At 49.1% G+C, this 26,881-nt stretch overlaps 2 protein-coding genes and 2 long non-coding RNA genes across 8 annotated transcripts; 2 read left to right on the top strand and 2 right to left on the bottom strand.

The window, feature by feature from the left end:
* Positions 1–283: 283 nt before the first annotated feature.
* Positions 284–2,782, top strand: LOC147341875 (uncharacterized). Of its 2 annotated transcripts, none has more exons than XR_015157942.1 (3): positions 284–769; positions 1,941–2,108; positions 2,453–2,782. It is a non-coding gene; the product is annotated as an uncharacterized LOC147341875 (long non-coding RNA). The 2 variants fall into 2 exon arrangements; XR_015157943.1 differs by lacking the exon at positions 284–769 and adding an exon at positions 794–1,078.
* A 2,056-nt stretch (positions 2,783–4,838) lies between these two features.
* Positions 4,839–8,541, bottom strand: LOC147341874 (uncharacterized). Its single transcript, XR_015157944.1, has 3 exons — positions 8,349–8,541; positions 6,152–6,234; positions 4,839–5,792 (listed from the first exon to the last, which is right to left on the bottom strand). It is a non-coding gene; the product is annotated as an uncharacterized LOC147341874 (long non-coding RNA).
* A 257-nt stretch (positions 8,542–8,798) lies between these two features.
* KAT5 (lysine acetyltransferase 5) lies at positions 8,799–16,339 on the top strand. 4 transcript variants are annotated; one of them, XM_086384835.1, is made up of 14 exons: positions 8,799–8,829; positions 8,929–8,995; positions 9,323–9,391; positions 9,478–9,614; positions 9,901–10,056; positions 10,146–10,220; positions 10,322–10,396; positions 10,744–10,992; positions 11,077–11,166; positions 13,148–13,288; positions 13,372–13,465; positions 15,333–15,492; positions 15,617–15,698; positions 15,791–16,339. In XM_086384835.1, exons 1-14 carry the CDS (start codon positions 8,818–8,820, stop codon positions 15,923–15,925), a joined length of 1,542 nt encoding a protein of 513 aa, XP_086240961.1. In that variant the 5' UTR covers positions 8,799–8,817; the 3' UTR covers positions 15,926–16,339. The 4 variants fall into 4 exon arrangements, with proteins under 4 accessions (XP_086240961.1, XP_086240964.1, XP_086240960.1 ...); XM_086384838.1 differs by lacking the exon at positions 9,901–10,056; XM_086384834.1 differs by having other exon boundaries at positions 8,799–8,995.
* Positions 16,340–16,391: 52 nt separating this feature from the next.
* RNASEH2C (ribonuclease H2 subunit C) lies at positions 16,392–17,597 on the bottom strand. The gene is made up of 4 exons (XM_086384839.1): positions 17,359–17,597; positions 16,987–17,165; positions 16,782–16,901; positions 16,392–16,523 (listed from the first exon to the last, which is right to left on the bottom strand). Exons 1-4 carry the CDS (start codon positions 17,528–17,530, stop codon positions 16,497–16,499), a joined length of 498 nt encoding a protein of 165 aa, XP_086240965.1. The 5' UTR covers positions 17,531–17,597; the 3' UTR covers positions 16,392–16,496.
* Positions 17,598–26,881: the final 9,284 nt, after the last annotated feature.

Here is a 26,881-nt window from a genome sequence, read left to right as displayed (position 1 = left end):
TTGGGGATGGTGAAGAGACTTGGAGACGGAAAGTTGAGATAGTTGCACAACAAAGTGAATGACAATGTCACTACTGCACACTCAAAAATGGTTAAATGGTAAATTTTAGGCGACGTGTATTTTACCATAACTTAACAAAAAATGACTCACTGTTATTAGCTAGGACCATGAACCATGACTCACATATGGTAACAGCCATTAATACAAGAAGCAGGACTGACTTCATCATGACTTCTCGCTTTCATAGTCCTACTTCTGCTTTTTGTTTTTAACTGACATTGGTGAGTTCTTCTGAAGCAGAATCGTTAAGCCTTAACTGTTGAGGCAGAGTTATAATACCTTTTTTTTCCTGGTTTTTTTTTTTCAGAATCAAGTCCAGCCATGAAATTTGTGGGGCCTGATACAAAATGAAAATGCAGGGCCCCGTGTTCAAAAATTAAGAATTTTCAAGATGTCAATGACAGAGCATTAAACTAAGTGCAGGACCCTTCTAAGCTCTGGGCCCTGGCTGCACTGGTCTTACACCCATGATGTCAGCCCTTCTCAGGATTTAGCAAACACAAATTTCCTGAGAAATGCCAAGAATGCATTCCCCCTGGAGACAGGGGGTGTGAAAGCAGAGCGTGTGGCCCAGTGACTGCAGCAAGCATTGGGCTGCCCCGAGGGGAATCCTCTTGGAAACAAAGCCAAGACACTGAGCAGGTGTGCGAAGGCGCCATCTTTGAGTCACAGAGTTGACCAGTCTTGGAGCTGCTCCACCTCCAGGGAGGTAAGAACTCCAGTTTATCTGAAGCTTATTCTTTTGTTTCCTGTTATGGTTGCCATTTCCTTCTCCAATGCATGAAAGTGAAACGTGAAAGTGAAGTCGCTCAGTCGTGTCCGACTCTTCGCGACCCCATGGACTGCAGCCTACCAGGCTCCTCCGTCCGTGGGATTTTCCAGGCAAGAGTACTGAAGTGGGTTGCCATCGCCTTCTCCGATTTATAATGCATGCACATCTCATCTCTTTTTTACATAATTTATTTATTTTGGGTTGTGCAGGGTCTTTGTTGCTGCGAGTGCCACTTTCTCCACTGGGGTGAGTGTGACTGCTTTTCATTGCCGTGCGCGGGTCTCTCACTGCAGTGGCTTCTTTTGTTGGGGAGTGTGGGCTTCCCTGGTAGCTCAGTTGGTAAAGCTGGTAAAGAATCTGCCTGTAATGCAGGAGACCCTGGTTCGATTCCTGAGTTGGGAAGATCCCCTGGAGAAGGGAACAGCTACCCACTCCAGCATTCTGGCCTGGAGAATTCCATGGACTGTATAGAGAGTTCCATGGACTGTATAGTCCATGGGGTCGCAAAGAGTCGGACGTGACTGAGTGACTTTAACACGGGCTTTAGGCGCACAAGCTTCAGTAAGTGCAGCACGCAGGCTCAGTAGTTGTGACACACAGGGTTTAGTGGGATCTTCCCAGAGCAGGGATCGAACCTGTGTCAAATCACTCTGCACTGGCAGGTGGATTCCCATGCACTGTGCCACCAGGGAAGTCCTGATGCATGTCTTAAAGAAAGGCCCTTTCTCATCTGTGCAGCCCCCTCTGGTTCCCCTCTAATCACTCTCCCTAAAAAACAACAACTCATATTAAAAATTTTTTTTTCCTTTCAAATGTTTTCTTTTCATGCAATCTCAAATGTGCTGCTTCCGTTTCCTTGGCCCCTACACAGCCTGACTTTCTCCCCCCAACCTCTGCAGAAGGTGCCCCTGAAGTCTGGGATGACCAGCCAACCGCCCAGCCCAGCTGGTATTTTCCTACCCTTGCTGCCATCCACGCTGAGGAGTCCCAGGCCCAGTCGGCAGCCTAGGAACCCCTGGCAAGCAGCCTTTATCCCTACGTTTTTGTTAATGTTTGTTTGCTTTAACGCTTAAATAATTTTTTTTTCGTTTATTTTTTGTCTGTGCAGCTTGTGATGTCTTAGCTCCCTGACCAAGGACTGAATCCAGGCCCGCAGAGCCCTAACTACTGGACCATGGGGAGGTCCCAATTTCTTATTTTTAAAGTTCCAATCTACTGAGAAATTAACACCTTGTCAATCTAGAACAACACTGGCAGTCATTCCTCATGCACTTCGGTAAGTCCCCTAGTTGGTAGAAGAAGGTTTATGCTATAGCCTCTCCTCTCCCATGGCCACAAACCAGCTTCCATGATGGGCCCCTGCTGCCCTCGTTCCTTGCCCCATCCCCACCAGCATTCACCTTTCCTACTCCCAAAAGTACAGCTCATGGCAAGCTTTTAAAGAAAATTTTTTTTAATGGGTGTCCCAGAAAATGCACTTTTAAAAAAGCCCTCTCTGAAAACCAGAGCTAATGAAAATGAATTGTGTTCATGGATTTTTTTTTTTTTAAGCCTTCTCTGGGTCAGAAAGGTATCGTTCTGAACACTTGAGTTTTGTCTCATGTACTTGTTTTCCTTTAGATTTCCTGAGATCTCAAGGAGAGCTCAAGCCCATTTTCCTCAATGAGAGAGCCTCTGAGCTCGGTGGGGCTCAGCTTCCCGGCCACTTCCTGCCTTGGATTCTTTCCCGTGAACCAGTCATTGCTTCCATGACACTGACAGGGAACGTTCCACAAAGGCCATGAGCCGGATCACAGCCCACCTGCTATGACAACTCTGTGCTGGAAAACACGTGAGCCAGAGAGCTCTTACCCAGAAGAAACACCTTCAGCTCTCAAGATCACAAGACAGAAAACAACAAAATTCTGTAAAGCAATTATCCTTCAATAAATAAATTAATTAATTAAAAAACAATCTCTCACACATCATTAGTGCAGTTTAGAGGAAGTGTTTCTTTACTCCCACTTTGAATTCAGCCAGCATTTCGATGGGTCTGGATCTTATAAGCACAACCATAGCACATGCATTTGGAAAACAGATGTCTGTGTTCCTCTCTTCCAAAGAGACTATGGAATGAGGGTTCTCATTCTTCAGGATCCGAGGCGCCCAGAGACCTGGGGCCCAGGAGGGCTGCCAGCCCCTGCCTTCTTGTGCCCGCCAGGCCTGCTTCCTCACCACACTGTTGGCCATACCTTAGTCTGCAGCCACCGTCAGTCCTTGCCCCTGTAGCAGCAAGAACCTTCTAGCTACATTCAGGCACTACACACATCCTGTTCCCAGAAGTGTCATTTCCTCAGCCATCTTTGAACCTTTAATCAGATACATTATGTTCTTTCTTTGTTTTTAACTTTTTATGTTGGAGTACAGTTGACTAACAATGTTGTGTTAATTTCAGGTGGACAGCAAAGTGACTCAGTTACACATATACATGCATCTCCTCTTTTTCAAATTCTTTCCCCATTTGGATTGTTACATAACATTGAGCAGAGTTCCCTGTGCTGTACGATAGGTTTTTGTTGGTTGCTGCTAAGCTGCTAAGTCACTTCAGTCGTGTCCGACTCTGTGCGACCCCATAGACGACAACCCACAAGGCTCCCCCGTCCCTGGGATTCTCCAGGCAAGAACACTGGAGTGGGCTGCCATTTCCTTCTCCAATGCATGAAAGTGAAAAGTGAAAGTGAAGTCGCTCAGTCGTGTCCGACTCTTAGCGACCCCGTGGACTGCAGCCTACCAGGCTCCTCTGTCCATGGGATTTTCCAGGCAAGAGTACTGGAGTGGGGTGCCATCGCCTTCTCCCCTTGTTGGTTATCCATCTTAAAAAATGTGTATGTATCACTCCTGAACTCCCTAACTATCCTCTCCCCTGACTCTTCCCCCATGGTAACCATTAGTCCGTTCTCCAAGTCTGTGAGTCTATTTCTGTTTGGTAAATAAGCTCATCTGTATAATTTCTTTTTAGATTCTGCACACAAGTGTGTGTGCTGTGTACGAAGTTGCTTCAGTTGTGTCCGACTCTTTGTGACCCTATGAACTGCAGCCTGCCAGGCTCCTCTGTCCATGAGATTTTCCAGGCAAGAATACTGGAGTGGGTTGCCATGCCCTCTTCCAGGGGATCCTCCCCACCTACAGATCGAACCTATGTCTTTTATATCTCTTGCATTGTTTGGCAGGCGGCAGGTGGGTTCTTTACCACTAGCACCACCTGGAAAGCCCCACATACAAGATATATACCATAATTCTCTTTCTCTGACTTCATCAGTATGATAATCTCTAGGCCCATCCATGTTGCTGCAAATGGCATTATTTCATTATTTTTAATGGCTGAGTAATATTCCATTGTCCTAACCTCTAGAGTACTGTGGCTCAGACAATAAAGTGTCTGCCTGCAAAGCGGGAGACCTGGGTTCAATCCCTGGGTTGGGAAGATCCCTTGGAAAAGAAAATGACAACCCACTCCAGTACTCTTGCCTGGAAAATCCCATGGACAGAGGAGCCTAATAGGCTACAGTCCATGGGGTTGCAAGGAGTTGGACACAACTGAGCAACTTCACTAGTTCAGTTCAGTTCAGTTCAGTCGCTCAGTCATGTCTGACTCTTTGGGACCCCATGAATGGCAGCACACCAGGCCTCCCTGTCCATCACCATCTCCTGGAGTTCACTCAAACTCATGTCCATCAAGTCAGTGATGCCATCCGGCCATCTCATCCTCTGTCGTCCCCTTCTCCTCCTGCCCCCAATCCCTCCCAGCATCAGAGTCTTTTCCAATGAGTCAACTCTTCGCATCAGGTGGCCAAAGTATTGGAGTTTCAGCTTTACATCATTCCTTCCAAAGAAATCCCAGGGCTGATCTCCTTTAGAATGGACTGGTTGGATCTCCTTGCAGTCCAAGGGACTCTCAAGAGCAACTTCACTAAAATAAATACTCCATTGTACATATGTACCACATCTTCATCTATCCAATACTTAATTTTCTTGCTCTAAATACCCCATTGACTCCCACTCCTCTTAAAGCAAAACCTGACTTCCTTACAAAAGTGCCATAAAAGGCCAGGATTGGCCAGCTTTCTGATTCCTGGATCATCACTCCCCCCATCCCCCAACCCCAACCCAGGTTCTCTCTCCTGGGATACACTGAACTGCACCCCACCCCCACCCCTGCTGGTGGGCCGTGGTTTGTGTACACCAGTAGAATTATCCTGGTCACAGACATTGGCTGCGGCAGAGGCACATGCCCCCAAATGGTTCAATCCTAGGGCTTTCCTTCCACAGCTTTTCTCCACAGACAAGGCCCTGGACACATGTAGGCTCTGGAGCAGTGGTCCCCAACCTTCGTGGCACCAGGGACTAGTATCATGGAAGATAATTTTTCCATGGACCGGGAGTGGGGTGGGTGGGTTAGGGATGGTTCAGGCAGAAATGTGAGGGACGGGAAGCTGCAGAGGAAGCTTCGCTGGCTTGCCTGCCGCTTACCTCCTGCTATGCGGCCCAGTTCCTAACTGGCCATGAACTGGCCAGTTCTAGAGCGAACCGGGGCAGCTGTGCTGTGACTATAAGAAGGGGCCACCTTGAATGTAGGAGGAGACTAACCTGTGGAGGCCAGACCGGAAACACAGAACCCACATTGCTGGTGACTTCATCAAGTCTCCAGATGAGACCATCCTGAAGCCCACATGTGTTTGATCCACATGGATGGAGACATTCCCTCTGGAAGCGGCTGGCGAGGGACACTGTGTGACTCTCTGTGGCAGGAATCTTGCGTGACAGCTTCTAGAGAGGCCCCAGTTGACCAGCTCCTCACACTATTTCCACATTGTCACAGTACTTACCGCTGTCTGAAGGGGCTCTTTATGCTTTGAGTTGTCAGCTGCTCATGTCTGACCCACTAGAGCAGGGGACTCATCTTTACTTGTTCAAGTTGTTCCTACAGGGGAGGCACACAGTGGGTGCTCAGTGAATAATGGTGCATGCCCGATGACCTGTTCACCAACTCTTTTATTTTGACCAGGCCACGTGGCTCGTGGGATCTTAGTTCCCTGACCAGTGGCCCCTGCAGTGGAAGTACAGAGTCTTAACCACCGGACCACTAGGGAAGTCCCATCACCAAGTGTTTCTTTTCTCTCTGCTGTTGCTGTCCTCACTGCCTGAAACAGTCCCAACCCCTTTTCCCAGCCAACGCTACCCCACTTTCAACTGCAGGTCACTTATCAGATGCTCTGAGACCCCTGCCTGGGCCCCCACCTCAAGCTGTCTTTCCCGAGTCCCAGGGAGAGCCCAACTTACAAGACTGATCGCTCTTGGCAGCAAATGTCAGTTCACATCTCTGGCTCCCCATTCTTCATCCATTTGACAGTTTAGCTGAATACCTACTATGAGACAGGCGGTATGGAGGCTGGGAAAATAGCACTGGGCAAACCACATAAATACTGCAATTCATGGATCTTACATTCTAGTGAGGGAAAGACAGTAACAAGCAAATAAGGAGAAGACATGATCTGACAACTGAATACTCTGAAGCAGAGGAGGGGAGGGGAGGTGGTGGGGGATGAGCAGACAACTGGGGAAGTCAGGGGTGACTTAAAGGGAAAGGTGACATTTGAGCAAAGACTTGAATGAGGTAAGGGAGTAAGCCAAGTAACTAAATACTGAGGTATAAATTTGAGAAACCTCAGCATGTGAATGGTATTTAAAGCCATGAGCTTCTAGGGCATCATGAAGGGAGTAATTGTGGATATACAGGTGGAGTTCAGGACCGAACCTGGGGCCTGGGAAGGTTTAGAGGTTATGGACAAGAGGAGCAACCCATAAAGGAGATAAGGAGCAATGGGAAAGCTGGAAAGAAATCAGGAAAGCCTGGTATCCTAGAAACCAAGACAGGAGAGTTTCAAGGTAGGAAGTAACCAACCATGCCAAATGCCACGGACAAAAGGTTTGAGAAGTGGCCATTGGATGAAGAATATGGGGGTCACTGGTGACTTTGATAAGGGGGCAGAGAATGAAACTGCTAACATGTTGGGATGAATATGTGAAAAGCTGTATGTATCAAGATGCTCTTTGTGGCACTGTTTGTAAGATGGGAAATCTGGAACTTGAATATTCAACAAGAAGAAATTGGTTGTGGCAGATAAGGTACATATAAGCAACAAAACACTATGTAGCCATTAAAATAGTGCTCTAGAATGTGAGAAGTGTTCGATTTATGCTACTAAATGAACAAGCTGGTCACAGAACAACATACACATTATGAACCTATTTTCGTATTTGATATGTGTTAGTTGCTCAGTCCTGCCTGAACTCTTCGAGATCCCACTGTCCATGGATTTCTCCAGGCAAGAATGCTGGAGTGGGATGCCATTTCCTCCTGCAAGGGATCTTCCCCATCCAGGGATTGAGCCTGTGTCTTCTGCATTGCAGCCAGATTCTTTACCACTGAGCCACCAGAGACGCCCTGTTTGATAGCACAATAGAAGATAAAGCATGGGTTGGCAAACATTTTTTGTAAATGGCCAGACAGTAAATGTTTTAGGCTTTGTGGGCATTCAGCTTTAACGTGGAAGGAGTCATAGACAAAATGTCAATGAATGAGATGGTGGCTATGTTCCAATAAAACATTATTTATGGACCCTGAAATTTGAATTTCATGATTTCCATGTATCATGAAATATTCTATTTATGTCTCCCCAAGCTTTAAAGTCCAGTGTTCTTGCCTGGAGAATCCCAGGGACGGGGGAGCCTGGTGGGCTGCCGTCTATGGGGTCACACAGAGTCGGACACGACTGAAGTGACTTAGCAGCAAGCTTTAAAAAGAGTATAAAGACCAATCTTTGCCCACTGAGTGCAGGAAAACTAGAATAGGATTGGATTTGATCTGCAGGCCATAGTTTGCCTAGCTATTCATTCCCTGCACCGTGTGTGTTTCCTTGTTGTTGCTTGTTTCCCAAAACACTTATCACTCTTTAATAGACTAGATAATTTATTTAAAAAATACATTTACTGTTTGTGATCCACACCCCTCTTTTCCCTCTCAGCCTCCTAGAATTCAAGCTCCAGGAGCGGCAAGTTATTTTATTCACTGATGTATCCCAGGCTCCTAGATAAATGCATGGGACACGGTAGCAGATTATTAAAGTTGTTGAATGTATGAATGAATAATATATTAATCAATCCTAAAATAAATCAACTCTGATTATTCATGGGAAGGACTAACGCTGAAGATGACAACTCCAATACTTTGGCCACCTGATGAGAAGAAAAGACACTGATGCTGGGAAAGTCTGAGGGCAAGAAAAGGGGAGGGCAGAGGATGAAAAGGTTGGATAGCATCACTGACTCAATGGACATGAGTTTACGCAAACTCCGGGAGATAGGGAAAGACAGAGAAGCCTGGCAGTTCACGGGGGTCACAAAGAGTCGACACGACTTAGACGTCCGAACAATACCAACTCGTATAATTAGCAACCTAATATACAAAACAACAAACCTATAAACCTTCTTCCGTGAGCCCCCAACCCTAAGAAAGTCCACAACTTGAGAGGATCCTGGCGCCCACTTCTCGAAATCCGCCCCTAAATCCCCCAGCCGAGCACGCGCAGTTCACTCCCCGCGACGCAGCCTTGACGCCACTAGGAGACGCCCAAGCAGCCGCCCGCTAGGCACAAACACCAGTCCCACGTGACCGGTGTCGCACCCGGTGAGCGTCACGTGAAGGACTCAGTTTTCCTCCAATCGTTGCACACGTTATGGGGATTCCACCCAGGACCTGACCTGAGTCTTAAAACAACCTATGCCCCCGCCAGCCAAACTGGCCAGCTCCGTCAGCAAGCTGGGCAGCGGTGTCTCTTAAGCGGTGTCTCGTAAAGCCGCTTCGGGGAAGACCGGGCCCACAACGTGCTCAATCCCGGAAGTGACGGCTCCCAGAGGGGCCGGAAGTGGCAGTGGAGGGAGGGAAGATGGCGGAGGTGGTGAGTCCGGTGCCCGGGGCGGGGCGGAGGGAGCCAGGGGAGGTGGGTAGAGCCCGAGGCCCCCCAGTAGCCGACCCTGGCGCCGCGCTGTCTCCCCAGGGGGAGATAATCGAGGGCTGCCGCCTGCCCGTGCTGCGGCGGAACCAGGACAACGAAGATGAGTGGCGTGAGTGACGTCGGGGGGCGGGGCTAAGGAACCTGAGGGCGAGGGGCGGGGGGAGAGTCAACCGAACCCCGGGGAGGGGGTGGGGCCTCTAGAATTCTGGAGCGGGCGGGGCGCAGATACTCAGGAGGGGCGTGGCTTTTAGCCTTTAGAACTGGACAGGGCAGGGCTTGAAGAGGGGATGGCACTTGGTGACTAACCGGGGCTTGTGAGAGCGGTTCCAAGTGCTGGGGCTTTAGGGTTCGGGCCTGGTGGTGGAGTGCGGGTCGTAGGAGGGTGGAGCTTCATGGCCTGGCCCGTCTAAGGCCCTTGCCTTTGCTGTTCCCACAGCACTCGCTGAGATTCTGAGCGTGAAGGACATCAGTGGCCGGAAGCTTTTCTACGTCCATTACATTGATTGTGAGTTCTGGACCGGGATGAGGTGGGGCTGGAGGGTTGGGGGGCAGCCTCTGGCACTCCTTCCTGAGCCATACCCACTGCTGCAGTCAACAAACGCCTGGATGAATGGGTGACCCACGAGCGGCTGGACCTGAAGAAGATCCAGTTCCCCAAGAAAGAGGCCAAGACCCCCACCAAGAACGGGCTTCCTGGGTCCCGACCCGGCTCTCCAGAGAGAGAGGTGGTGAGTAGGTCCCCTGCTTCACCTCTTCTCTCCTGCCTACTTTTAAAATCTCTTGGCCTCAGTGGCTCCCAGATGGGCGAGAGGCTGTGCCCTCCCACCCTGGCTTCAGCTTGTAAAGGATGGGGGCCAAACTGCAGATGTAGTTCCAGAGTCCACTGACTGTACCTGTGTCCTTGAGAGGGCAGAGGGTGGGGTTTGATCACTCCATGCCGAGGGGGCCCTACTCCCCTTCCCCATCCCACCACCAACCCAGCCCCAGAGGAAGACCCTGGACCTATCTCTACAGCCGGCCTCCGCCCAGGCCAGCGGGAAGACCTTGCCAATCCCGGTTCAGATCACACTCCGCTTCAACCTGCCCAAGGAGCGGGAGGCCATTCCCGGTGGCGAGCCTGACCAGCCGCTCTCCTCCAGCTCCTGCCTGCAGCCCAACCACCGCTCAACGGTACCCTCAGCAATTCCAGGGACCTTGCTTTCCTCTCAGGTCCCGCCTTCTCTACCTTCTGACCCACCTGTCCTGGTTTCTCTCTGCAGAAACGGAAGGTGGAGGTGGTTTCACCAGCAACTCCAGTGCCCAGCGAGACTGCCCCGGCCTCAGTTTTCCCCCAGGTGAGTCCCCCAAGCCATCTCTTCTGCCCTCCTACCCTCTGGTAGCCCCTTTTGGGCTCACCTCACAGCCACCCCTTCTGTCCCTCCCCTATCATTTGCAGAATGGATCAGCCCGGAGGGCAGTGGCAGCTCAGCCGGGGCGGAAGCGGAAATCGAATTGCTTGGGCACTGATGAGGTAGGTCTGGGGGGAGGAGGGAAGCTGGGTGAAATGAAGGGGACATAAGGAGGGCACGGGGTTTAGTGACTGCTTTAAAAATGAACAAGGGGTACTGGGCAGAAAGGGTGATGGAATTAGGAGTGAGGCGGCACCGATTGAGGTCCCGCACTAGGCGCTCTTTTTCACCTTCCAGGTGAAAACCATCCAAGTCTTGGTTTCCTCAGTTGGCAAATGGGGATTACAGTGCCCCTCCTAAGGGGGCCACTGTTAGGTGGACACGGAAGCCTGCGGAAGGGCTGTGAGCTGTAGAGTGTGCTGCTTGAGTTGTCTTCTGTAACCTGGTATCTTTCACGGGCCCTGGGCAGGACTCCCAGGACAGCTCAGATGGAATCCCGTCCGCTCCTCGCATGACTGGGAGCCTGGTATCTGACCGGAGCCACGACGACATCGTCACCCGGATGAAGAACATCGAGTGCATTGAGCTGGGCCGGCACCGCCTCAAGCCCTGGTACTTCTCCCCGTACCCTCAGGAGCTCACCGCGCTGCCTGTCCTCTACCTCTGCGAGTTCTGCCTCAAGTATGGCCGAAGCCTCAAGTGTCTGCAGCGTCATTTGGTATGGGGAATCCCAGGGGTCACCCTCCGAGCAGCCCCCACCCCCCACCTCAGCCCCTGTGCCTGATTCTCCTGTCTTCCTCAGACCAAGTGTGACCTGCGACATCCTCCCGGCAACGAGATCTACCGCAAGGGCACCATCTCCTTCTTTGAGATCGACGGACGTAAGAACAAGGTCAGTGGCCGAGGGGCAGTGGGAAGGCTTTGGTGCCGGGAGTCTGGGGGAGTCGAGTGAGTAGCTGCTTCCAGCTCAGGAAGACACTGACCGTTACAGCTGACAGATCTCTTCACCGCATTTACTGCATTCCTGCCGTAGGGCGGGTGCTGGTAGATACAGAGTGACCAGGAATTTGACAAAATCTCTGTTCTCTGAGAGCTCACAGGGGAAGACAAACAGGCCAGTAGCAGTTTGGATCCCACTGTGATATGTTTCATGAGAAAAGTGGGCTGTCAGGATCCTGGGGTGATCAGCAAGGCTTCAGAGAGGAGGTAACCTCTGAACCTTGACACAGGGGTAGGGTGGGCACAGGAATCCCCAGCAGTGGGTTCTGAAGGGCAGGAGTGGGTGTCCTGGCAAAGCCCAGAGACCCTGCAGGTTCAGTTCCAGACCACTGTGATAAGGTGAACGTTGAAATAAAGCAGTCACGCAAGTTTTTCTGGTTTCCCAGACTATATAAGTTATATTTATGTTGTGCCATAGTCTACTAAGGGTGCAATAACAGTATCTAAAGAAAATTACAGTGGTAACCTCAAGAATCACTGATTACTGTAACAAATACAATAATAATGAAAAGGTTTGGAATATTATTGCGAGAATTATGAAAAGGTGACAGAGATGCAACATGAGCAAATGCTGTTGGGAAAATGGCACTGATAACTCAAGGCAGGGTTTGCCACAAACCTTTGTTAAAAAAGCAATCTCTGAAAGCCAGTAAAGTGAGGTGTGCCTGTGCAGACAGCGAGCATCGAAGAGCTGTCCTTCCAGCTGGAGTGCAGACAGGATGAAGGCAGGCTCTGTTACAAGGACAGAGTTCAGGTGGTGGGACTGAGGTCAGCTGGGAAGGGGGAACGCTACAGGTCTGGGGCTTCACATCTGCCTTATTCTGGCTGTGGGGAGGAAGAAGGGAGTAGCCTGCAAGGACCTTCAAGAGTGAAAGGCCTCCATCCCTGGGTCCTGGAGGGTGGGGAGGGAAGGACAATCACTGACTGGCAGGAGAGAGCTCTGGCTTGAGTGCTGGGGGAGCTTAAGAGAAAGATGCTATTTTAACCACCGTTAACTGTGTTAGGTGCGGGCTTGGGTATCCCAAGTGGCCACGCCTGCTGCTGCTAAGTCACTTCAGTCGTGTCGGACTCTGTGCGACCCCATAGACGGCAGCCCACCAGGCTCCTGTCCGTGGGATTCTCCAGGCAAGAACACTGGAGTGGGTTGCCATTTCCTTCTCCAGTGCATGAAAGTGAAAGTGAAGTCGCTCAGTCGTGTCCAACTCTTAGCAACCCCTTGGACTGCAGCCCACCAGGCTCCTCCGTCCGTGGGATTCTCCAGGCAAGAGTACTGGAGTGGGATGCCATTGCCTTCTCCGAGCCTAGCAGCTGCTTAAAAAGCCTCTGGTGATATGCAGGAGAGTTGTGAGCATGGAGTACAGTAGCAAGATGAATTTTACTGGGCCAGCCCTTGAGAGACCCCAGACTTCTTCACCCATGTTGTAGACAAGCCGATGTGTTTTCAGGACGTGTGACTGGGGAAGAGAGTACTGTGGCTTTTTGACAGCCGGACTCCTGAGACTGCCACACAGGCAGAGCTTTTCTCATAAGCCTTGGTCAGTCTTCCTGGTCACACATCAGTTTGCTGACTGGTAACTGGCAGAGGGCAGTGGAGGCCTCCAGGCTAGTGAGGTGGAGGTGCGGGGAGTAGGGGCACACCTGCCCAGCTCACCGGAGGTCGGTGCCTGAACACCGTCACAGCTGGGGCAGGGGCTCCTGCACGCTGAGAAGGGCTCATGCCTAGGGACAGCCTGGCCCATGGATGGGTTCAGGCCTCAGGGAGGAAGGCTTACCCCTTTCAGCCTGGGGGACAAAGAAGCTCCAGGCTGACACCAGCCTGACGGCCACACTCCAGGAGAGCTACCCGGGGTGGTGACAGACCTTGTCTTTTGCAGAGTTATTCCCAAAACCTGTGTCTTCTGGCTAAGTGTTTCCTCGATCACAAGACGTTGTACTATGACACAGACCCTTTCCTCTTCTACGTCATGACAGAGTACGACTGCAAGGGCTTCCATATAGTGGGCTACTTCTCCAAGGTGAGCGCTCCTGCAGGCGGTCCCTCAGTCCCGCCCTGAGCTGGGTCCCTCCCCTCACGCTCACTCCGGCCTGGCTTTTCCAGGAAAAGGAGTCCACGGAAGACTACAACGTGGCCTGCATCCTGACCCTGCCCCCCTACCAGCGCCGGGGCTATGGCAAGCTGCTGATCGAGTTCAGTGAGTACTCACGCTGCTGGCCCGGGGTCGGGGCGGGAGCAGGCAGGCCCAGGCCCCGGGGCTGCACATACGGACACACGGGGCTGCCATGTTCCCAGCTCTGGCCTTTGCAGTCCAGTCACCGGGGAAACTGGCCAGAAATAAAGGTGGGCCCCTCCCAAGGTTCTCTCCGTTCTGGGGTGACTCCCCTGCTCGTCTGCACTAGGCTCTCAGTCCCTCATAGTTCCTTGGCCATGGTGCTGAGCACCACTCAGCCTGACTCATCAGCCCCTGCCCAGGGCCATGGGCAGAAGCTGAGTGAGCCACTCTTGCTCAGCTGTCTGGTCCTGTGCAGTTGTACACGTTGCTAGGCAAGGACCTGTGGCTCATTTCCCCACTTGTCACCTGAGCCTTGCGGACAGTGGATGTCACATCAACATGATTCACAGGGGATCTGGCCTCTGCCCCTTGTCACATATGAACTCCACACTGGCCCCCAAGGTCCCCTTCACTGCCCAGCCTCCTCCCCTCATTCTGTTCACCTCACCGTTCACTGCACCCTTGGGATAACCAAGCTCTGACCTGGGAGATGAGGAGGGAGCCTTGGCTCCCTGATGAAGGCGTGGAGGCCTGACTTGATCACGGGTCACCTTGAGAAATTTTATTGGTAGAAAGATGCCAAGATTGCGTCATGTCTTCAGGAAGTCCTCTGCCTGGCAGGGCAGGAGGATGCTTAGGAAACTCAGCTTAAGCCTTGGAGCTCAGACCCAGTGGAGACGGGATGTGTGTGGGGCCACCAAGGAGACGTGCTCGTTGTGCCTGGCAGGAGCAGATAGGATACCAGAAGCACCAGTCCAGGCAGCTTCTGAGGGCGGGGGTGTTCACTGGGAGGGGCCAGGAGTCCCTGTCGCTAAGGAGGCAAGCATGGCCTCCAGCTGATCGGTCAGGACTCTGCATGCCGGCCCAGCAAAGCTCAGTGAGAACTCCAGTGTGCCCCTTCTCTCTTCCCTGCTTCCTGCCTCCAAAGCAGAGGCCTCTCTGTACTCCCCACCAGGCTGTTAGGTGGAAGTCACAGGAGGCTGGGCAAGAGGGTCAGACTGGCTAATAAAGACGTATCAAGGGGAAAGCAGAAAGGCTACACTCCAACACAAGGCTTGTGATGACTGAGGGTGAAGGGCTTCTAGAAATAGTGGAGACATCTCAGGGCCCTGATGGGAAAAATGAAGACTCTGTCCAACAGATGTGAAACCACTCAGGGTTTTGCAGGGCCTGAGGGTCTCACCAGGAACTGCCTGCCAGTGCCCAGTGGTGACCCGGGTAGAGGAGGGCAGAGCAGTAGAATTGGGAGGGCGAGAGCCCTGGCAAAGGCAGTTACAGCTGAGGAATGGCCTCCTCTGACTGGGAAGTGCTTTGGCATCACTGCTTACTTCCTCCCAGCCACCCAGCCTGGTCTTAGAGCCGCTGATTCTTCTCTGCTCACAGCTGGGGGACTGTTGTGACTGAGAATCTGAGCATCCTCAGGCCTGGACTAGAGGTGGGGCCTGGCCCACTCTTCTCCTCATACACCCAGACAGAGTCTGGTAGGACCGAGGAAAACTGGAGGCACTTTCATTCCATAAGCCGTTCTCTGCACTTCCCTGTCCCACCTGTAAGCCCTTGCTGGCTCCTGGTGACTGTAGCTTCAGCGCACAGCTGAAGAGTAGGCGTGCTAGTCCTTTACGATGAAACTAAGGCACCGAACAGACAAGCCACATAGCCCGACCACAGAACCACCACGTGGCAGGCCCGAGACAGGACCATGCAGTCTGCCCGGTAGTCTGCGTTCTTAAGACACTAGTGACATAATACTGTGATCGTTTATACACTTCCTCCTGCTCCATTGCTTTAGGCTATGAACTCTCCAAAGTGGAAGGGAAAACGGGGACCCCTGAGAAGCCCCTCTCGGACCTTGGCCTCCTGTCCTACCGAAGCTACTGGTCCCAGACCATCCTGGAGATCTTGATGGGGCTGAAGTCAGAGAGCGGGGAGAGGCCACAGATCACCATCAAGTGAGCCTGGCCCTGCCTACCCGGGGGTGCATGGCATGACCTTCTGTTCTCGGGCTTTCTCACTCCTTGGGGCCTGGGGAAGAGATGGAGGCCCCCGGGGGATCTGATCTTTGCCCTCCCACAGTGAGATCAGTGAAATTACCAGCATCAAGAAGGAGGATGTCATATCTACTCTGCAATACCTCAACCTCATCAACTACTACAAGGTAGGGAGGCAGGCAGGGGGAGACAGGTGTGTGCAGGGATGCCGAGTGCAGGCCTGCGTGGGCTGACCTGCCTGGCCCCATCTCCTGTCCAGGGCCAGTATATCCTCACCCTGTCGGAAGACATCGTGGATGGGCACGAACGGGCTATGCTCAAACGGCTTCTTCGGATCGACTCCAAGTGTCTGCACTTCACTCCCAAGGACTGGAGCAAGAGGGGAAAGTGGTGACCGGACACTGCCCTGGGAATGCCGGCAAAGGCAGCAGAACTGAAGCTGGCAGCCATCCCGCCCCCAGCGGGGTCTCCAAGAGGCACACCAAGGGAGACAGGGCTGAGGACCACTCCAGAAGGAGAGGACGGGCCTGGTCAAGGCCGGCTGGTGCCCAGCACCAAGGCGAGCTCAGGGCTCACGGCAGCTCTGCGGTCAAATGGCTGCAGGCCCAGGCCTGCTGTGAACCAGGGACCAGAGGGAGCCAGGCAGCTGTGTACAGTGAGATGGGGGTGGGGGTACCTTGTACAGAGGACTGGCGGCTGTACAAATTTCTTTTGTAAAGTAGGAGCTGGGGTGTGGTGGGAACTGGCTGCAAAATTCTGGCCTCTTCTGCCCCATTGCCCCCTGGCAATAAATTGGTTCTAGAGGTCAGAGCTACGGAAGGTTCTTGTGGGAGAAGGGGCAGTGTTGGCAGACTCACAGGTTCTGTGAAAAGCTCCTTTATTGGGTGAAGGACTCTGGCTTCACACTGAAGAAGAGGTTTCCTGGGGTTTGGGGTTCGGTGGCTTTCAATGTCAAGCTCTGGTTCTCAGTCTTCGGGTACCTGTGCGTGAATCTGCAACAGGAATCACCTCTATTATTGGATTTCTGCAGTATAGTGACTTGGTGGCCCAGATATTCAGAATCATAGCCCTTCTAGAAGGCCAGAGAAGTGTGCTGAGGAAGCCATGCTGTCCCTACCCAGTCTAATCCTCCAGTCAGACTGGGTCTCCATCTGCCCCAAGGTTCGCCCCAGCCCCAAATTAACTCCGGCGGGGCGGGGCGGGGGCGGTGTTAGATAAAGCCTGGGAAGAAAGCCCATCCATCTACTCACCGCTGCAGCGAGGCTGGGCCAGCTTAGGGCCCCACGCAGTTTGGCATCCGGACCAGGGATAGATTCTAGGCCCCACACGGTGAAGCTGCTGAAACTGGCTGTGGCTCCCATAAAGCGGTCCTGGGGACGGGAAGGGGCCCCGGCTCAGCATCCGGGCTGCGGTTCCCACCCGCGCTCCCTTCCAACCCTATCCCCTAGTGCTCACGCAGTCCCGCTCCAGCGCCTCTGGGGGTTCCAGCAGTTCCTGCTCCTGTCGCTCGTGATCATCCTGCTTCCCCATCAACACCTCTGCCTTCTCTTCTGTCACCACATATCCCACAAAGCCGGGCGGCACCACCACCTCCTCGCCACGTAGACTACGGCCTCGAAACGACGCTTCTAGTCCTGGAGGAGGCAGGCGCAGGGAGGGCCTCAGTGAGGGTCTGATCCAGGCCTAAGGGAGCAAGCCCGGCAGCGGGCCTCCCGCCGCCTCCGGTGGACCACGATCCCCAGGAGGCCTGGCGCCGTTCCTGGCGGAGGAGAGCGCGATGCCGGCGCGGGGGCTGCTGGGAGCCGTAGTCCGGCCGCGAGCGCTCACCGTCAGGACCCATACGGATGGCTGGGGTGAAGAAGCGCCCCACCGGCGTGGGCCGGTTAACTGGGACCTCGCAGGGAAGAAGGTGCAGCGAGGCGGGGGCGGGATCGCGCAGCGTATCAGGGCGCAGGTGGACGCGGCGTTTGTCGATGGTTTCCTCGTAGCTATTCTCCATAGTCCGTCACGACTCTGCAGCTGAAGGCTGAGGCCAAAGCTGGCGCGTAAAGCGCGCGGAGCCTGTCGGGGGCAGTCAGCGCAGAGCCTCGTGGGAAGCGTAGTTCTTCTCTGAGGCGTCTCTGTTATCCTGCCTCCCAGCGTTCCAGTCCCAGGGTTTTTTTTTCCTTGAATTCCCCGCCCCCGCCCCCGCCCGAAATACATTCTTCCTGTAAAAAATTAAAACGATCTCTAAGAGTACACCTTTTACATTGATTAGTACAAAGTGTTGTGCTTTGTTTGTGGTGTGTGCAAAGAAGGGATATCAACCATTCTTCACCTGTGAAGATATTTTACCCGAGTTTGTCTTCCAAACCTGTATATTGGTCATTTTTATTACAGAGAAGAGTTTTATGTATTTATTTTTTAGTCACATATTCAATGTATCTGCCTTTTCTTTTCAGGCCTAGTTTTCACAGTACTCTTTCCTTGTTCATTTCTTAAAGTTAGTCGCACAGTCGTGTCCTACTCTTTGCGATACCAAGGACTGTGGCCCGCCAGGCTCCTCTGTCCATGAAATTCTCCAGGCAAGAGTACTGGAGTGGGTTGCCATTTCCTTCTCCAGGGGATCTTCCCACCCCAGGGATCTAACCCGGGTCTCCTGCATTGCAGGCAGATTCTTTACCAACTGAGCTACTAACTCTTCTCTAATGTTAATATGTCTGGATACCCAACTTAGATAGATTTTGACAAGTACTCTCATAAAACGAACTCATACAAAACTGGTAATTAAGATTGAAATTGCATTTAATTTATAGATTTGAGAAAGAGAAAAACATCCTTAGACTTCCAAGATCTGGCTTTGGTGGTCTGTTGAACAGGAACAATTTCATAGAATATCTGACGAGGTCACTCTGATGTGAGTGATGAAAACAAAAGCAAGATCATTCCGTACTCACCTGAACACTGACAAAAACACAAATATTGTCCAAAACACAAGTAATGAAAATTGTTCTATCTTGGATAATATAGTGACTGTTGCTACTTTACCAATTACAGAGTTAGCCTCCGTATAGATGTTTGTTAACATATCCCATTGTAGAAATACTCCCACTCTCTGAAGGCATCCAATCCAGAGAAAAGTCCCACTTCCTTAAACGCTCCCTCAAATTCCCTAAAACACAAGTCCAAATCCTAGAAATCCTTCCTGTTGTTTTTCAGTTGCTAAGTCGTGTCCCACTCTTTGCAACTGCATGGACTGCAGCATACCAGGCTTCCCTGTTCTTCAGTATCTCCTGGAGTTTGCTCAAACTCATGTCCCTTGAGTTGGTGATGCCATCCAACCATCTCATCCTCTGTCGCCCACTTCTCCTCCTGCCCTCAGTCTTTCCCAGCATCAGGGTCTTTTTCAATGAGTCAGCTCTTCGCATCAGGTGGCCAAAGTATTGGATCTCCGTAGTGGCTATACCAATTTGCATGCCCACCAACAGTGTAAGAGGGCTCCCTTTTCTCTGCACCCTCTCCAGCATTTATTGTTTGTAGATTTTTTGATAGCAGCCATTCTGACCGGAATGAGATGTTACCTCATTGTGGTTTTGATTTGCATTTCTCTGATTCTTACATATTAATTTTTTAAACATATCTAGAATTTTAAAATTTTTCCTAATAGTTTTCTTTTCTTTCCTGGGTCTCCCAGAATCAATCATCTCACTTTCAAATAATGATCATGATCATTTTACTCCCTCATTACATCACATGTTTTCTTTTCTAGCACATCAACAGATATCTTTTCCTTTTTCCTGACATTTTCATGGGAATTTCACCAATACTCATGAAGTTGCTTTTCAACTTGTTTATATATATCTTGTTAAAGCTGTACTACTAAAGGTTTTTATCAAATTTTTTTTTATTGCAGTAGACTGGCTTTACAATGTTGTATTAGCTTTTGTTGTTTCCATCACTAAGTCGTGTTTGACTCTTTTGTGACCCCATGGACTGTAGCCCGCCAGGCTCCTCTGTCCATGGAATTTCCCAGGCAAGAATACTGGGTTGCCATTTCCTTCTCCATAAGGGTTTTTTTAATTTGGAAGTAGATGTTTGATTTATCTTTACATTTTTGGTTCTGTTAAGTTTCCCATAGTCTGGATTTTAGTGGTTGCTTTCTCATGTTATGTTTATCTGCCCTTATTTCCTATAAATTAGTAATTAGATCTAGAAGCTTCATCAGATTGGGGAGGGGGTGCTGAGGAAGACTGCTTCAAGGAAGGCAGTGTGCTTTTCCATCTGGAGGGACCTAATACCTCATGTTTCCCTTTTTCTGTGAAGTTAACAGCCCTGGACGATCATTGCCCAGCTGTTTCAATTCACTACGGTTGCAAAACTGGTATTCTAAGTTCACATCTCTTCTTCATTTACTTTATTTTGTTGTTCAGTGGCTAAGTTGTGTCCAACTCTGTGAGATTGCATGGACTGCAGCACACCAGGTTTCCCTCTCCTTAACGAACTCCCGGAGTTTGCCCAAACTCATCATCTCCATTGAGTCGGTGCTGCTGCCCAACCATCTCATCCTCCATCGCCCTCTTCTTCTTCTGCCCTCAATCTTTCTCAGCATCAGGGTCTTTTCCAGTGAGTCAGCTCTTCACATCAGGTGGCCAAAGAATTGGAGCTTCAGCATCAGTCCTTCCAATGAATATTCAGGGTTAATTTCCTTTAGGATTGACTGGTTTGATCTCCTTGCTGTCCAAGGAATTCTCGAGTCTTCTCCAGCACCACAGTTTGAAAGCATCAATTCTTTGGCACTCAGCCTTCATTATGGTCCAACTATCACATCCATACATGACTACTGGAAAAACTATAGCTTTGACTATACAGACTTTTGTCAGCAAAGTGATGTCTCTGCTTTTTAATATGCTCTCTAGGTTGGTCATAGCTTTTCTTCCAAGGAGCAAGTGTCATGGCTGCAGTCACTGTCTGCAGTGATTTTGGAGCCCAAGAAAATAAAATCTGTCACTGTTTTCACTTTTTCCCCATCTGTTTGCCATGAAGTGATGGGATGAGATGACATTTACTTCTGAAAGGAAAACTTCCCCATATCAACTATTTGGCTCCCCCTTGGTACAGTGAGTATAAGCAAGGCACAAGTATTGCTCGATACTTTCCTTCCATTTCTCAGTTTTTGAAATGACTTGTTTCCCTGGCATGCTTCCATGGTGACTTTTTTTTGTGTGAGTGAGTATTATTATTAAATAATGTATTTTTAGCATTTTGAATGCTTCAGTTACTTGTGTTTGTTATTCTCACTGATTCTGAAACTGTCCCACCTTTTTCTAGTGGGAACCTCTTCAAGTGAGCTTCTGAGTCTTTTGATGTGACCCTAGTATTCTTGCCTGGAAAATTCCAGGCAAGACAAAGGAGTCTGGCAGGCTACAGTCCATGGGGTCGCAAAGAGTCAGACACTACTTAGCAACTAAGCAACAACACAAAGTAGGCTTTTATAGGTTTCCTTGTTTCACAGAACCACAAGATATTCTTGGGTTGTCTTGAAAATAGTTCCTGCTCCAGACTTGGACTCATCCAAGGATCCTTGGTTCCTTTTACTAAGAAGTGATATTTACTAATTCAGTTTGACACTAGATGTGCTCATGACTGCTGGATGTTTTCAGTGGACATTTCTAAATGTTTTCTGTGAAAATATGTATTTGTCTTTTTCAAAAAGAAAATACATCATGAGTTTATGCTATTATATCTAGGATTATAGGGTTTTGGGGGCTTCCCTGGTACCTCAGTGGTAAAGAATTTACCCGCTAACGCAGGAGACACAGGTTTGATCTCTGATCTGGGAAGATCCCCTAGAGAAGAAAATGGCAACCCACTCCAGTATTCCTGCCTGGAAATCCCCACGGACAGAGGAGCCTGGTGGGCTGGAGTCTATGGGGTCACAAAGAATTGAACGCAACTTAGCGACTGAACAATAACAGAGGGTTTTTACTAACCTCATTGCTCTTACCTTGGTATCTTTTTCTCCCACATGAAACATCCCAGTTCTCTTCAGCCTTGTTCCACATTACATACACAATAGTCTCAATAAAATAGCAACACTACAACTAACAATGTGATTACCAGTTAAAAAATTCTTTTTGTAGTTCTTTTTGTCCTTAAGATATATTCCACTAGGATGTACAATCAGTTTACTGGTTTTAAGTTCTATGATTATGCTACCAGTTAGATAAAAAGTTAGGCTCATTTGTTTCATGACTTTTGACTTTTAGAGATAGATTTTAAAAGATTTAGTTTTACTTTGTTGATTATTTTCATTTCCAAAGTCAAACTACAAAGATATATTTAGAGAAACCTAGTGTCTATCCCTGGAGAAGGCAATGGCACCCCACTCCATTGTTCTTGCCTGGAGAATCCCATGGACGGAGGAGCCTGGTAGGCTGCAGTCCATGGGGTCGCTAGGAGTCAGACACGACTGAGCGACTTCCCTTTCACTTTTCACTTTCATGCACTGGAGAAGGAAATGGCAACCCACTCCAGTGTTCTTGCCTGGAGAATCCCAGGGACAGGGGAGCCGGGTGGGCTGCCGTCTATGGGGTCGCACAGAGTCGGACACGACTGAAGCGACTTAGCAGCAGCAGCAGCAGTGTCTACCCCGTCCTCTCTAACCTGTTCTCTCCTGCCCTACGTAACTTTTTAAATATTTTACTTTACTTTTCTGTTGTTTACTCTTCTAAAGTATTAGCGTACACGTAAGTATACTGAATTCAATTTCCTAATACTTTGCGGAGGATTTTTGTACCTATGCCCGAGTGATATTGTTCTGTAATTTTCCTTTCTTGTGATGTCTTTATCCGGTTTTGGTATTAGGATAATGCTGGTCTCAGAGAATGAGTTAGGAAGTGTTGTTCCCTCTGCTTCTATTAATATTTTCTGAAAGAGATTGTAAAGAATTGCTATTGTTCTTTCTCAATTTTTTTTTCACAAGTAAAATTCACCAGGGAACTATCTCATCTGTTGCTTTCTTTTTTAGGAGGTTTTCACTATTTTTTGTTGTCTTTCAAGAGATTTTTTTTTCAACTTTACTGAGATATAATTGACATATAAAATTAGAAAATATTTGAAGTGTACATCATGATGAATTGATATATATGTACATTGTGAAAGGATTCCTCCCATCTAGTTTAACCCATCTCACATATTATAGTTTAATTATATATTAAGAACATAATATTAACTATTGTCATTATTAATTCACTTTCTCTAGAGATAGCTCTATGCAAATCTTTTATTTTCCCATGTGTAAGGGTTATTTTTTTTCCTTTGTGTAAATTTTGTTACTTTGTGTCACTTGAGGAATCAGTCTATTTCATGTAAGTTATCAGACTGTGAGCATACAATTGTTCATAATATTTATTATCCTTTTACTGTCCATGGGCTCAATAGTGGTGACCCCTCTTTTATTTCTGATATTAGTAATTTGTGTCTTCTCTCTTTTTTTCTTAGTTAGCCTGGCTAGAGGCTTATCAATTTTACTGATCTTTTCATAGAACCAGCTTTTGGTTTCATTGTTTTTCTCTGTTGAAATTCCATTGTGATTCAAGAGCAAATGTATATTTTTTTAAATCTGTTAAGGTCTGTTTTATGGCCCAAATGTGGCCTGTCACAGTGGATGTTCCATGTGCCTTGATAACATGTATTCTGCCCTTGTTGGATACAATATTCTGTAATCTATAAGTGTTCTATCATCTACAGAAGCATTCTATAACTCAATCCAGTTGACTGATGGTGCTGCTCAGTTCAACTACATCCTTACTGATTTTCTGCCTGCTTGATCTGTCAAGTTACTGATTAAAGGATGTTAAAGTCTTCCTCAAACAGGGCATTTGTTTATTTCTCTTCACAGTTTAAAAATACTGTTGCATTGTTGTGCTGCTTTCCACATCAGTTTTTTTTTTTTATTCAATTTTAATTTAAAAAAAATTATACATGTGTTCCCCATCCTGAACCCTCCTCCCTCCTCCCTCCCCATACCATCCCTCTGGGTCGTCCCAGTGCACCAGCCCCAAGCATCCAGCATCGTGCATTGAACCTGGACTGGCATCTCGTTTCATACATGACATTTCACATGTTTCAATGCCATTCTCCCAAATCTTCCCACCCTCTCCCTCTCCCACAGAGTCCATAAGCCTGTTCTATGCATCAGTGTCTCTTTTGCTGTCTCTCCACATCAGTTTTTAAAAGTCTCAATTCAGTTCAGTCGCTCAGTCCTGTCCGACTCTGCGACCCCATGAATTACAGCACACCAGGCCTCCCTGTCCGAAGTCTAATGCCCTTCTAATTCTTTTGCCTTTGTAAGTTATTCATTCTTTCTGCCTAGAGATCTTGGAAACTTAAAAAAAAAAAACTCTGAAATCTGTTTTGTGAGGATATATCTCAAAATTGATAGTTCAGTCAGTTCATTTCAGTCGCTCAGTCGTGTCTGACTCTTTGCGACCCCATGAATCGCAGCACGCCAGGCCTCCCTGTCCATCACCAACTCCTGGAGTTCACTCAGACTCACGTCCATCGAGTCAGTGATGCCATCCAGCCATCTCATCCTCTGTCGTCCCCTTCTCCTCCTGCCTCCAATCCCTCCCTGTATCATTAGTTCTTCTTTGCTTTCCTCCACTAGGGTGTTGTCATCTGCATATCTGAGGTGATTGATATTTCTCCCGGCAATCTTGATTCCAGCTTGTGCTTCTTCCAGCCCAGCGTTTCTCATGATGTACTCTGCATAGAAGTTAAATAAGCAGGGTGACAATATACAGCCTTGACGTACTCCTAAAGTTGGTCATTCTGGGTTAATTTCCCAAGGTTCTCAGTGGGCCCTTTGAATGTGCAGATTTTTTTTTTTCTTGGAAAGTTTTCTTAGATTATAGTCTTAAATACCAGTTCTGGTTCCCCTGGTGGCTCAGACAGTAAAGAATCCGCCTGCAGTGCAGGAGACCCAGGTTTGATCCCTGAGTTGGGAAGATCCCTTGGAGAAGGGAATGGCAACCTATTCTAGTGCTCTTGCCTGGAGAAACCTAGAGACAGAGGGGCCTGGCAGGCTACAGTCCACAGGGTGGTGAAGAGTCGGACACAACTGAGCGACTACACTTTCTGGTTCATTGTTTAGTTTTTCTCCAGGGACTCCAATAATACAAATGTGTTTCCTTTTTGACTATCTTCTGTTTCCATTACTTCCTTCTGACCCCTTCTATGTATTTATCTCATTTTCATTCTCTTGTTTTTCTTTCTTCAATGCCGCTTATCATATTTTTATTTGAGTCTGTTCTCCAAGCATCTTATAATGTAATCTTTAGTTCTAGTTAATATTGTCTGTTTCTTCCATTTCTTTCCTGAGTTTGATCTCGGGTGGCCTCCACTTGCAGTGGCTTGAAGCAGGGTTTCAGTTCCTGGTCAGAGTTGAGGTCGGGCCATGTCAGCAAAAGCTGAACCCTAGCCACACAAGCAGTGGTCAATGACAAGGCCCTGGCCCTTTAGCTTTGCAGAAATGGATTCCCACAAAAACAGAAAGTAGTGAAACAAGTGAAGTGTTTTTTAGGAGGAAATGAGAGTGGTACGTGTGCATAGACACTCAGGTGGGCTCAGAAAGACAGTAGCACCTGATGGGAGTTTGAATCACTTTTATGGGGCATTTCTTCTGGGTTTCCTTTGATCCATCATTTCGATTTGTGTGGTTCTGAGTCCGTTTGTGGTATATCTCAGGATCCTCTCTTGTGTCCACTCACATCTCAGCCAAAGTGGATTCCAGTGGGTAGCCTGGAAGGTAGCCTTAGCATCACTCCCCTTTGGATCTCCAAGGAGCTTTCTAGTCAGGAAGGTCCTTTTGACTTCAAGAATGAGAAATATGGGACCTCTTTTCTATTTTATCTGGGCAGGGCCCATCCAGCCTCCTCTCTCAACTGTCCTATTGATCTTTTGGAGTTTCTGCCCACACGGAATGAACTCCACCTGCTTACCTCCTGCCTCCAGTTCAATCAACTCTCTCTCTTCATTTTGTCTTGGCTTTTTAAATTTCTTAGGTGGCTTTGCATGCCTTCAAATGCTTGTTTTAGTTCTGAGTGTTATATTACAGCTTTCTTTTCCTTCCTGGATATTTTTGTTCAGCAATGTGTGTGAGTTGGGCTTCATAGATATGTCACGAAATTCGTTTTCTCATATTTTGCAATAACTCTGTATGAACCTGTTAATCTTTTTCTTGTTCTGTCCTGTGGGGCTAGGTATTTTTTAAGAGCCCTAGTTTAGTGCGCCCTCTTCTGTCAACACTGAAAAGTCCAGACACTTCGAAGGATTTGTTTGTTTTGAGCGGGGGAGGAGCGTGGGTCCTCTGATCTTGTTCTTTTGTCTTGCGGAACTTGTGAAATTTCTCCATTTGTTTCCCCTTTTATACTCAAATGCCAAAGCATAATCCCTTCCCTTCCACCTCTTTGCTCCCCAGAATTGACGTGTTTCAAAGGTCGTGTTTCAAAAATCCTATAGACAACTTCCAGTCTCTTCCCTAGTCCAAGCTCTAACCTACTCCAGACACTCTTCAACATTGGCAGACTTGGCTTCTGTTTCCTGGAACTGAACACTTACTGGTTTGGCAATGGCTTGCCCAGATCACATGTCAAGTTACTGCAGCAGCTCCAGCTTGGGACAGACCTCCTCCTGACCAGCTCTGCAACAGCCCCACTTGTCCTGAGCCCTTCTTTCCTTCCCTCGCCCACCCCAAACAGGAGGGGAAGATTGGGTGCCCAAGAGGCAGGGGCCAAAGAGCCCCTTTTCCCAGAGCAGTAAGGCCCAAGCCTCTGGCCATTCTCCACCCAGCACTCACGACTGCTGCTCCTGCAGCCTCTGGGGAACATCCAGGGCAGGGAGGGGTGGGGACGCGGCCCTGTGGTAATGGAAACCTGCTCCACGATGACAAAACATGATTACCAACCAGCTGGGTGACTGTAGGAAAATCACTCAACCCCTCTGGCCTACAGATTTCCTCATCTGTGGGGCCCTGCTGAGCTGTTGCAAGGATGAAGTGAGGCAATGTGTGCGGAAAACAGCTTGGTGACTAGTAGCAGAGTTGGCCTCAATACATCTGAACTCTAAGTATCTTGCATATTTGGAAAGAGGACTAGGGGAACTGTCTCCTTACCTGGCAAGATTCTTAGGTCCACAGAGTGGGCTTATCCCTGGGTCGGGAATTTCCGCTGCAGGAGGGCATGGCAACCCACTCCAGTATTCTTGCCTGGAGAATCCCATGGACTGAGGAGCCTGGAAGGCTGCAGTAAGGCAGTCATCCTAATTTCAGCCCAGATCATGGGAGGTCCGTTCCATCAGCCCCCAAACCTTA

Source organism: Bos grunniens, chromosome 29, assembly GCF_055505025.1.
Source record: "Bos grunniens cultivar Pamir isolate PY7600 chromosome 29, Bosgru_T2T1.0, whole genome shotgun sequence".
In the NCBI taxonomy this organism is placed as follows: Eukaryota; Metazoa; Chordata; class Mammalia; order Artiodactyla; family Bovidae; genus Bos; species Bos grunniens.
This window is presented reverse-complemented; position numbering and strand designations above follow the sequence as displayed.